Here is an 11781-nt window from a genome sequence, read left to right as displayed (position 1 = left end):
TTAATTACGGTAGGCTTACACGCCTGCCAGTAATTATGCAGCCTAACAACTACTCGTATAGTTAAAAATTTGTGCAGGCGGTCACCTTAGCTGAAGAATCTCGGGCATAACGCTAATTTCTGACCCGTCGGATGGTCTGGCGCTGGTGCTTCAGATCATTGTAGGTCAGGGTTGCCTCCTACCGCTTGTCTGATGTCCGTGATTTTGTCAGGTGAAATGGTTTGCTGGCCCATCTCCACGAAATGTGGAAAGGCATGGGCTTACCGCCCCACCTGGGACAGGTGGGCGTAAATCGGAAAAGGGTGGGGTGGGGGGGGGGAGGAGGGTCGGGCTCTGCAAGAGGAGGTTCGGGAAGGTGCTGCAGAATGTGGTTTCTTCTGGGGTGAGCTTCACATGGGGAGGACAATATTTCCTATTGAACAGTCTCAGGATTTCGAGCCGTTCACCATAGTTCGGTGATAGTTGGATGAGGTACGGGTAAGGATTCACGCAGTAAGTTCGCTCGCGAGTAAGATCGTTGGCCACCCGATTGGCTTTAAGCCCTCATGGCCTATGTACTAGACAATCCTTTAGGAGCAGTGTACAGTGGGTGAGTCCCGACGGTATGAGCAGCGCACAGACAGTAGAGCATATTTCATCATGTCTTAATATTTCCGCGTTCTGTCTCTTCCCACCATGTAACAATAGGAATATTGAACTAATACATATATCATTTACATCCCAGCATTTCCTTCGCACATGAGGTTCTGAACTGTGCGTTACGTGCGTTCCGTTATTTTCTCCAGCACAAAACACGGCGGCAGGAGTGTTTTCTAATAATAGAGAAGTTTGGAGAAGGTTTATAGGAACTAACTAGCAAATCCTCGGTGCACCGTTCGTAAACAGCTGTTGGTATTAGTCACCGGGCACCTAATAAACTAAAATATGTGCGAGCTCTTATGCGATTCTTATTATACACGCCCTTGTGATTTCATATAATTCTGATTACTGGCCATTGTGACGGAACCTAGCTTCATAAGTACGCATCCAAGAAACTTCTTCCGCAGAGTTTGCAGCATTACGACGCCCAGCAAGCATAGTGATCAGCAAAAATTATGCACCTTAGAATTCGTGTCAAGTATTGATCATGTAGCACATAGCTGTTAAACGTCGGGTGCAGAATAATCATGCATTCATAAAATTATTGCGCGGAAGCGCACGTTGACAACATCGCCGTCAGTAGTCGCCTTCTCCATCCGGACAGAGATCCCTGCTGTGCGGAGACACTATAACGCCACAGGCGTCGACAAAGTGGTCAATGCAGTCTTGCGGCACCGCATCCTTAACTTCCCTCCGAGTCCAGAGTGCGCACTCTGCGTTTTAAAGAAGAGGGAAATAAGAATAAAATCCCGGAAGGAGAAAAAACTAATGTTTCAGTTATAAACAATTTTGACGAAAATGTAAGCATACAAAAAGACGGGGACAAGCAAGGGAGACAGTAAAAAGCGCTAACTTGCAACTGAATTTCATTCATGACACGAAGCTTAGAAATACAGAAGCAGAAACAAAAAACACACAGTAAGAAATTGCGTAGCGACGTCGGCACTCCTCTAATTTCTGATCGTTCTTTGGTGTTTGATTTCCCCACATAAGGTCTTGCGGTTCCGACGTCACTATCCTCGCAACCAAGCACAATTTTAGCGCCACACAGCGGCAGGTCCTCCGCTGAGCGGTACCCTTAACGCTATAGCGGTAAAAGTACTTGGTGTACTTCAACACATACAAAACAACTTGAACCGAACGACACAGTCGCGCTCTTAGGCTTCCTGCACACTCCAACAGCTCCTCTGGTATGGTTGGTTTGCAGGTTTTTAACGCTGTCTTTTCTTCTTGCTGGGATTTTGTAACAATGACAACACTTAGCTTACAAGGAATGTTTATAAACTGTCCAGTTGCCTATGACTTACTGATATAATAGATTACCTATAAAATGGCAACCGTTTTCACGAACGGTACAAAAAGTGAGCAGCGCTAGTTTGTTCATGGAAAAATTTACAAAGCACTGACCCCATAATTTAGGGTCAGACGATTGCATTTGCTTTATGGGCGGATTGCAGTGAGCATTTCAGGGTGCTGAGGGTATGTGCATGGTCTACTCAGAATCCTGTGGCATAGTGCTAATGTGTGGAGCATCCGGAAAGCATTGTCTTTGTTCGGCTAAGCCCATTATTGTGGCTCGGACTTCCCAAAATCATGCAGCGTTCCAAGCATACGCTCTACCTCGGCACCATCTATGGGCTTCCAGCGACAACTCATGTGGTAGGCCGCAACTGGTTCGATGTAGAATCACTGAGGCGAGCACTAGTGCGCCCTTGAGAGCGCACAGTGGCTAATCAGAGCGCGTCGCGACCGAAAACGGGTCGTGCAGGTGAGCAACGCACACACGTATTGGCAATACCTGCGTAAGCGTGCAGTCGCATCCTTCGCTCGGCGACATGTGTGCTCTCTTTCTCCTCCAAATCTCAGCTTTCTCCGTTATCTCCTGCCTGCTTCATTGTCCGTTCTCTCTGCCCCCTCATCATCTAAGAGGAGAGGCACGAGAAGAGGGCACGCGAATGCCAGTACAGCGGCGCCAGCAACTACGCGAAAACATGGGCTCCAGATTCCGCCCTAGAAAAGCAGCTCTGCTAGATCTCAGAGTGCATTTTCTTTCCAGGTGTGATCGAACGTAATGTCACGACGATAACAGGGGTGTGAAAATTTCTGTGCACTCAATCAGGTAGTGATAATGCTGTCTTTATACAATACCCCTACTGCCCAGGCCAAAAGCCTCTGTCATGTCCACACAGCTAACACTGTCCTTTGCCTCCTGCAGTCATCGTACCAACCAAACCTCTTAATTCAAACCGCCCACCTAACTTGCTGCCGGCACCTGCTACACTTCCCTTCTCATGGATCCACTCCCTTACCCTTAAGGACCAGTGGTCCATAGATGCCCTGCCAAAACCCATTTCTTCCTCTTGATTTCAACCAGGCTGTCATTAACCCGCGTTTGTTCCCTCATCCACTCTGCCCGCAACCGGTCTCTTAACGTTACATCTATCATTTTTCTTTACCCAGCTTGCCGCGTTATCCTTAACCTAAGCTGAACCCTTTTGGTTTGCCTCCATGTTTCGGACTCGTAGGTGAGTACCGAGAAGACACAGATACACGCAACACAGCTACACAGCTGAACACACAATGTACTTACGATGCCCATGGTATTCGATGTCGGCGACAACGCAGTTTTCATAGTCTGTCTAATAGAAAGCTCCTTCTCTCTCAGTTGGATCTGAAAGTTGTTGAAAAGGTAAGTACGATATGGAGAGATATTGAAAGAATACCAATAACCATTCAATATTACACCTCTTTGCGGGAAAGATTAAAAATACGACTAAACAAGCATTCCGTCTACACATAAGAAGCGTCAAGCGCTGGTGGTGGTCGCGTAAATGTAGAGGCGGGATTAGCCTTACATTAGCCTGTCGGCAGCTGTTCCACCTGCAACGCAGCGACTGTTGTGACAGCGCCGTGGGTGTCTATGGAGGGCCACTGCCTCCGTCAGCGTCTTCCCTGGGACCCAGAAAGCCTTGAGCAAGAGACTGTATGGCACCAAGAGCGTTGCATGTCTGGTTCTAATGCTCATTAGGGATCCGAATGACAGGAGAATGGTCCTCATCTGCACTCGTACTCCTACAAGTGTTCAGAGGTCAAGTGAGCTGGCGGGGGTGTGTTCAAAGCAAACTGGCCCATTCATACAGCGGCAGTGAAAAACTGCAGCTCCTTCAATTCTCTCCATGCTTCGTACGGAGTTGTCTGCGTTCAGCGACCTTGTGGGTACGACCGTGTCCGCCATATTGGAGAAGGCAGCACAATTAGGCTGCCGGGACGGAACAGAAGCTGCATCTGGCAACATTGACAAAAACACCTGCAGGAAGGAAAAGACCCCACGCCGGTAGGCGTTCCTGGGAGGACTGGGAATGCTGCAGTTGGCTGCGCAAGGAGGAGGGTGAGGGAGATGCCTCAGCCTGGGAAGATCTCCCGAATAGGCGGGACGAAGGAAAGCGGGGCAGGGGAGTGACGAGCAAGGCAGAGACGACACCACTAACCAACCAGTTCCCAGTTGCCCTAGGCACCCCATATATCGAGGAAAAGCACCACCTGAGCGAACGAACAAGATCAACTCCGTTGCCCCTCCGTTCCTCCTGACGAAGACGCCGGCAGCAACGCAGGTAAACGTTAACTTGAGCACCCAAGCCTCCGAATCACTAGATGATCATGTATAATTTCTTATCATATCAATTTTGTGCGAACTGAGTGTAACGGTACATCTCTGCCTCTCCGTGCCCTGCGGACCCGCGCTGTATGTTCGGTTGCCACTCTGCTACTTGCGAGAAGAGCGCCGATTACCAAACTTTATCCGCCCATGCAGAAATAATATTGCAGACTCTAGGCTAAATGTTCCAAGCACATTCTGAAAACCTCCATATCGTACACCTCAAACACTACTTATAATACTTTAAATCAATGGCATGAATATACAGCTATGATGAACTTTGCTGATTAGTAGCGTGTGAAATTTGATATACATGTCCAAAGTAACTAAGTGTTACGCTGGATCTCCGCCGCTGTTATCTCCCCATGTCATATATTTTCTTTCAAATTTTACATAAAGATAACTAAAACCAGAACCTTTGTTTCTCATTAAGTGGGCTAGTTAAAAGAAGCCAATGTCGTGAGCTCCAATATGAGTGATATTTTAGGGTATTTATTCTATTTGATAACCTGCTGTCTAGAGAGGATTGAGTGCTATTAAACTCACGCATTGAGACAGCCTGAAGTGCTTCGCGTGGCCTGTGAAAGACTCCGAAGCTGCAATAGAACGTTAAAAAAGTTGGGCATTCCTCAACCTGCTTTGCATATGATAGCTACAAGAATTTCTTGCACAAAATACGCTTGTGATAATTTTATCAAATTTTAAATCATGGCAGGGTTCTGACTACCGAAGTTGTCGGCTTAGCTTTTCTTTTCGGAGCTCCGTCTTTTTGCCGTAGAAAAAAGTTGCCTGAAACAACTGGGAGCTCTTAGAAAATATACTTCACATACCTCCATCTAGGGTCACCAAAACCTTTCCAGGGGCATCTCCAAGGTGTATATACAAGGGTATTTTTTGCCTGGTTTCATTTCAAAAAGAGAAGAAATTCACGTTGCATTATTGAAAGAAAAATACAGTGCGTTAATGCATAGCGAATGCATAGTGAAAGAATAGTGAAGCAACATTCTGATGTGCGCAGCAATTACTCGGAAAACTACCTGCTCAGCACGAACACATACTGCCAATCAAAAAGAAACTTATCGTTTCTTAGAGAGTTACTATATGTATTACAAGAGTTTTGTTTCAAGAGGAGTTAAAACCAATCATTATTGTTTAAATGCAAAATCTGAAATTTAATCTGCAACCGGTTTTTGACACGCAATGCTGTAGTGTCGGCAAAAAAGTCCTATTATTGATGAGTGTAATTTTAAGCATGCACCACACACGCGAACATATTGACCGCATTCAGGAACGCGGAGAAGTTTTCACTTTAACGGTAATTATGACAGCAGACACCGTGAAGGAGAAAGTTCTATCTATTATTATATGCAATACACACTTCAACTTCTGCATACATGCAATTTTTGACATCTCATAACATAAATGAGGGAAGTAAGAATTGTACCGCCGCAGTGCGCAGCTGTGTTTATTGTAGTCTTCATTCAAGAGAGCAGATACCTTGAATAACAATACTTCTGTGCGTGATGATAAGGTGATGCGTCCTCAACCGCGAAACAGCTGCATAGTGAACTCGTTCACATACAGAAAAATAACCCACAAAAGCAGCTTTTCAAAATTTACCGCCGCACTGAGTAACTAAGGCAAGAAAATTACAGCTCTATTCAGGTAGGAGCAAGCACTTAAGCAAAAATCTAACTGGTGAATCGTTGTGGATGTGATTCGATCTGAGTAGTTAATAGAAAATGATATCCTGAGAGAAATAAAGGGAGATAAAATAGACTTGCTAGGGACATGTATTGTTGAGAATCGGAAATAGCGTTCTTTTATTTTAAAAAGCAAATACCGGAACACGAAAAACCTATCTTGTCAAAACAATTCCGATGAAAGAGATTAAAAGAAATTTCTCCCAGATGGCCGCCCCTGCATGAGTTCCATGTCCGCATAAAGTTTCTTGCGATGTACCAGCTTATTATATCACGGTCAGTAAACGAGTAGACCGTACGTGTTCCAATCCCAGTAACTACTTATAAGGGCGAAACAAACAAGGTAAAGGAAGTGTGCCAGCTGTATTCAGGACAATATATCTATTTCGAAAAAAATGAGTACAGCGTGCAGAGTGGTTTATTGGGCGAGTTGGTTTACCATATTGAAATATACCTGCGCTTAAAAGACACGGACTGAAAGATAGAGACACACACACACAGCGCTGGACTTACAACTGAATTTTTATTCGGGAAATACTGCTCTTTATACACATCAGCAGCTGATAAAAATGGAAGATGGTAAGGGTATAAAGAGCAGTGTTTCCCGAATAAAAATTCAGTTGTAAGTCCAGCGCTGTGTGTGTGTGTGTCTCTATCTTTCAGTCCGTGTCTTTTAAGCGCAGGTATATTTCAATATGAGTGCAGCGCTTGAGAAGCTGAAATTCAGAATGTTTCATTGAGCTTCCGTGGCAGCATATACTCTCCTACACTACCAATATAAAGTGGGCATCGGCTCTAAACCTGACACAGTTGATGACAATTGATGTGAAGTTGTGATGAAATTAATTAGCTGGAGGATTTCAAATTTTATTGAAATGCAATGACGGGGCTAGGAAATTTGCAAAAAGATAATTGCTGCTGCTATGGAGGAATTCAGTGCTGCAACAGAGGTTTTCATGAAGAAGCTCCTCATTTGCAGAGGGGCCACATCATCTTGTGTTTAGAATGGCAAAAGCAGTAGCATTGAATAAGCCATTAGGGAAGAACATAATATGCGATCAGGGCATACCCAGTCGACGGGAAGATCCAGACGTAGGTGATTTTACCATGATCGGGATCATATTCTGTCCTTTTGACAGACATGCACTCAAAGATTGTGTCATTATCAACGTCCGAGATGGATACTACGTTGTCAAAGCTGGCGAAAGCCTGTACGAAAAGTAAGCACAAAAGCAGCACTATTCGGAAGTGGAAGATACATTTCTTCCGCCTAAACATAATGCCACAATTACGTCTTCTCTAGATTAAAAGATGCTTAGTCCTGAAGTTATTAACTACTTTGGGAACCGCAATACACATCGTTCCTTCTTAGCTTTCAAGAATCACCACTGCTAGGGGAATTCCTAACGTATCCATTTCTTGTTGCATTTATATCACAATAGATATTAGAGTAATGCATTATAGCTACGACTGTGCTACCTAACCTCGTGGCAAAGCACCGTTCATAATACGCTGCATTTCAAAGCTCCGCATCTGTCCCGAAGTCTTCGAAAAGAGTTGAATTTTGCGTGACATATGGGCTCCTCTTCATTTATATTCATCGTCTAGTATGTCCAAAATCTTCTGCTAACAATTCGTCGGCGAATGATAACTGCTTTATATGGATATTTATTAAGTTAAGGTACGGGAGAAAAGACACTGAAACGTGACTAAACTGCAATAACGTAGTGCAGAAATTGAAATAAACAGTATAATCGCTTGCAGAACGTGCAAAAAACAAGTTTTAAAGTGGTCACGCAACTTATTACGTCACGCAGGCTCCACTTACATGAAGAACTAAAGGTGGCAAACAGCGAGTAGGCCCTTTGCAATACTTCAGAAAAATTATTATTTTAAAGACTTCTACCATCAACGTTGAAAAGCTTTTCCTTCATTGAGAAGTAGCTCTTCACGGCTACCTTTAGAGGGTCAATCGCTTCGGACTGAAGGCTGTGAGGTCCACTAGGTGGTCCCAACTTTCCAAGTACCATGGTTGCTCTAAAGAGGGCAAGCAGCGAAACCACGAGGTAGGTTTTCATTGCAGTCTTGGGTTTGTAGATGAGGAGGAACAGCTGCAAAAAGTGCGAATTCAAACGTACGACCAGTATGTATGATTCTAGCTCCCAGTGGGGATTGTTCCACTCTCTCTCTTTAAAACAATTCTTTTTGTCTGTATGGTTTCCTGTCACGCAGCGTCAAGAAGCACCGAGAAAGAGCAAAGTTAATTAGCTCCAAGCTTCCACGTAATGCACACAATAAATTCAAGGCTCGGCAGTAGCAACAAAAGCTTTGTGCTTCAAAAGTTAAAAACTAGCTCCTGTCACTATTCTCCATCGCATGAAGAGCTTCATTTCTCGCTAGCTGAGCTTATTCTGACACGAACTGTTCAACCAATGCTAGCTTTTCATGGAATTACCTCAGTCTCTGTGCTCTTGTGTGGAGCAAAAACAACTGATTAATTTAAAACATGTAACAGGTGTGTCCGCCTGCGCTAAAATTCTGTAGTTCTGATTATATTCTGGGACAGCACTCCCTTCTCTTTTTTTTTACTTCGATGTCACTCAGGAGAAAATAGGCATTTTTGATCCGGGAAATGCTTTCCCGCTTTGTCCCAGATCACGCCCAGATTAAAGTTTTAACAGTTGCCGGCACGGGCACATGTTTTTATTACATTCTTGTCCGGAACACTTTACGCAGACTGAAAAGAATAAAGAGAATTAGTCTGGTACTCCACATTTTTTCAAACCTTCCTAATATATGCATTGAAGGCATTAACTATTGTGGAAAACGAATTCTACTCTCTTATTTCAAAAACACTTCTTACTCCTGCCACATCGTCCCCTCTTGATTTGGTACTAAAGCCTTCACCTCATATTTCTTCACCAACAACTCACTTGCCCGGGCTCAGTGGTCATGTAATTGTACATTTTTCTATTTCACTACCAGCTTCTAAAATTAACAAGCGCCTGAAACGTATCACGGATTATAATAAAGCTAATTTTGTCGCTAACAATACCGCTCTTTCTTGATTTTCCGACAGCCTTTTATTAAATTCTAAAGGCTTAGTCGAACAAATGTGGGCATTATTTTCAAAGTAAAGCGACGCTTCTAATAAAGATGTACGTTCCTTTAATGAAGGTTTATCAATCATCCAACGTGCCGTGGTACGCTGGGCTCCTTAACTGATTATCTGCAACGGTAATGGTAACGGCAACGGCAACGGCAACGGCAACGGCAAACGGCAGACGGCAAGCGTTTCCGTGCTGCGAAAAAATCGTCCACTGCTGAAAAGTAGACCGCTTATGCCGTCGTAGCAAAACGAGTACACTAGGGCTCTAACGCAAGCGAGATTTAATTTGCTTGCCACCACTCATCGATCTTTACTTAGAAGTAGTCCAAAGAGCTTCTGGAAATTTGTGAAAAGCCGCGTTAGTCAAGCTATAATTCCTACTAATGAATTACGTGAAAAGCAAGAGGACCCCCGTGCTGTGTGATGTCAGTGCAAGTTGACTATCACGAGGTGGTGGAAATTATTCCGAAGCCTTCCACTGCGGCACCTCTTCCTTTCTTCTCTCAGTTACTCCTTTGTTAGTTCCCTTACTGCGCGGTGCAGGTGTCAACAGAGATGTGAGATAGATACGGCGCCAGTTCCTTTCCTCAAGACACATTTTTTTTGCGTATTGCTACAGCCTAAGTCTCGCTGTACACGGCCTAACCATCCACACTGACTCTCCACCTCTATGTTCCCTCCTGCACCAGTGCCAGATAGCAGATGAAGGTATTTTTGTAGCCTGCCGCTGCAACCATCGAGACATTAAACTTTCCTTTCTTTCAAGAAACCTTGGTTGGTATGGTTTATAGGTGTTTAACACGTACTGCACTGCTTCACACCACGTTCCGCGTGCTACGCTGGAGGTGCTGACACGCAGCCATTAGAAGCTTTAGCTCATCAGTCGACCAGAAGATAACTAGCGCGGCCCTTAAAAACGGCAGACCTCTCCTGCTACCTCCCAGCGCTAATGATACTTTGAGAATGCGATCGTTCTCCTCGAACAGGTACTGATGACTTGTGTGGATTAGACGCCTTTTCAGGCGCATCTTTGCCAATGGCGGCGCAAACCCTAAAGTCTCTCGACCACTTAATTTATTTGCCCAGCACGAGGTGGCTTTATTCGCCAACAAAACGCTTTAAGCGCATTCGTTCCCAAAGTTAAATGTGGCAAGAAAGGCGGGTGCTCGTGTCTTATCCGATATCTATGAGGAGCAATACCACGAAGTTATCTTGCCTGCCAAAGTTTACACTCTCCGCTCCTATTCCTCACCACCAACGACTACAAATATCCGGCCGCCATTCCTGCTCTCTGCCGGTTTCTCTACTCGACAGTACACATGCGTCCCAGTTTAGCTGCTTGCGTCCCACAATCAAGCCGTTACTTCGCCTCTATTAGAAAGCCATCAAGCTTCTTTCCCTCGCACCGTCTCATCAAAACACCTCTATCTTCCGTTGATGACCGGCTTGCTTGGTCGTTTGAATTGAGTATACCACCTCAGTGTAGCCATAGCTGCTGGTGTGCATACAACCGCATATATGCTTGATACACAAGAGACCACAGCATATTTCACACACTCGCACTGCCACTCATACTCTTATGCGCCGTAGAGGCTACGCGCCCAGCTCCTGGTGTGGTTCTTTTTGTGATTGGTGTCAATAGTAGCAGACGACTGTATTTTATTCAGTTTTTCTTCTTTTCACCACATAATCCGATTCTGTGTTTGCGTAAGAGGGCGAGATGTTGATGCCCATGTCATGCGTACCTCACAATTTGTATGAAATGTCGAATTGCCGACAACGGGGCACCTGGTCGGCCGGATCAGAGATATAGGCTCGGCGGCCTCCAGCGTATCGTGCACAGTTATCGCGTGCCATGTAAAAGCGATTATTGCCTAATGATATTATCACTGCGTTGTCATTTTACCCAACAAACGATTTTCTTTATGTCGACGCGGAACAGATATTCACTGCATCATTAGAGAATTTTTATGAGAGAAAAGGACTTTCATGCAACATTTTTTCTTTCATAAATAATGTAGCAGCAGATATTCAGTGCTGAAAATATTTATGATGGTTAGTAGCCATTTTTTAGTCGAAACAAAATATGTGCTGCGTTTTGGGACAGACTAAGAAACCAATCTTATATCGCCGTACCTCTTCCGAAAAGGTAGTAGAAGGGGCCGTAGAATTCACAGAATAGTTTTAAGCCTTAAATTTTCACTGCAGTTCGCACTGTGATTTCACGCGTTTGGTAGAAACTAAACAGGCGACAGCATTACGATGAACAGGCTGTACAACTTGCCTGGAGTGCTATGTTTGCTATTATTTGTAACTTTGGTTAGAACATGTGGGTAAGAAACTGAAAATAAGGAATTATAGGCTAGGGGAAGCTAGGCGTTCGTATGCACCAAGCTTTACAAGAGCGCATAACAATAATGTCGTTATGATAAACAACTGGGCCACAGGTGCTTCAAAACTATCTCCTGTGAGAAGCTTAAATGCTTTCGTAGGAACAATTTATTTTGTGAAGAATGAATTTAGGTGTGTAGATCGCACTCGTATCAAGTGCACACACCATTTGTTTCCTTTTAGGCGCAATGTTGACAACATCAATTTGGTGATGGGTAAAGAAAAAGTGTGCTCAAACGTCATGCGGCGGCAGAGTTGAGAACCTGAAGTCTAAATACGAACCC

At 44.4% G+C, this 11781-nt stretch overlaps 1 protein-coding gene across 2 annotated transcripts; it reads right to left on the bottom strand.

The window, feature by feature from the left end:
- Positions 1-362: 362 nt before the first annotated feature.
- On the bottom strand, positions 363-8168 carry LOC149360841 (uncharacterized). Of its 2 annotated transcripts, none has more exons than XM_089569406.1 (6): positions 7956-8168; positions 7067-7206; positions 5125-5192; positions 4841-4890; positions 3230-3310; positions 363-1352 (listed from the first exon to the last, which is right to left on the bottom strand). In XM_089569406.1, the coding sequence occupies exons 1-6, from the start codon at positions 8073-8075 to the stop codon at positions 1266-1268; spliced, it is 546 nt and encodes a 181-aa protein (XP_089425532.1). In that variant the 5' UTR covers positions 8076-8168; the 3' UTR covers positions 363-1265. The 2 variants fall into 2 exon arrangements, with proteins under 2 accessions (XP_089425532.1, XP_089425533.1); XM_089569407.1 differs by having other exon boundaries at positions 7826-7964.
- Between the last annotated feature and the right edge of the window lie 3613 nt (positions 8169-11781).

This window comes from Amblyomma mixtum, chromosome 2, assembly GCF_055824585.1.
Source record: "Amblyomma mixtum isolate Tamu chromosome 2, ASM5582458v1, whole genome shotgun sequence".
NCBI classification, from domain to species: Eukaryota; Metazoa; Arthropoda; class Arachnida; order Ixodida; family Ixodidae; genus Amblyomma; species Amblyomma mixtum.
The sequence above is the reverse complement of the archived record's forward strand: the minus strand, read 5'-3'. Positions and strand labels throughout refer to the sequence as shown.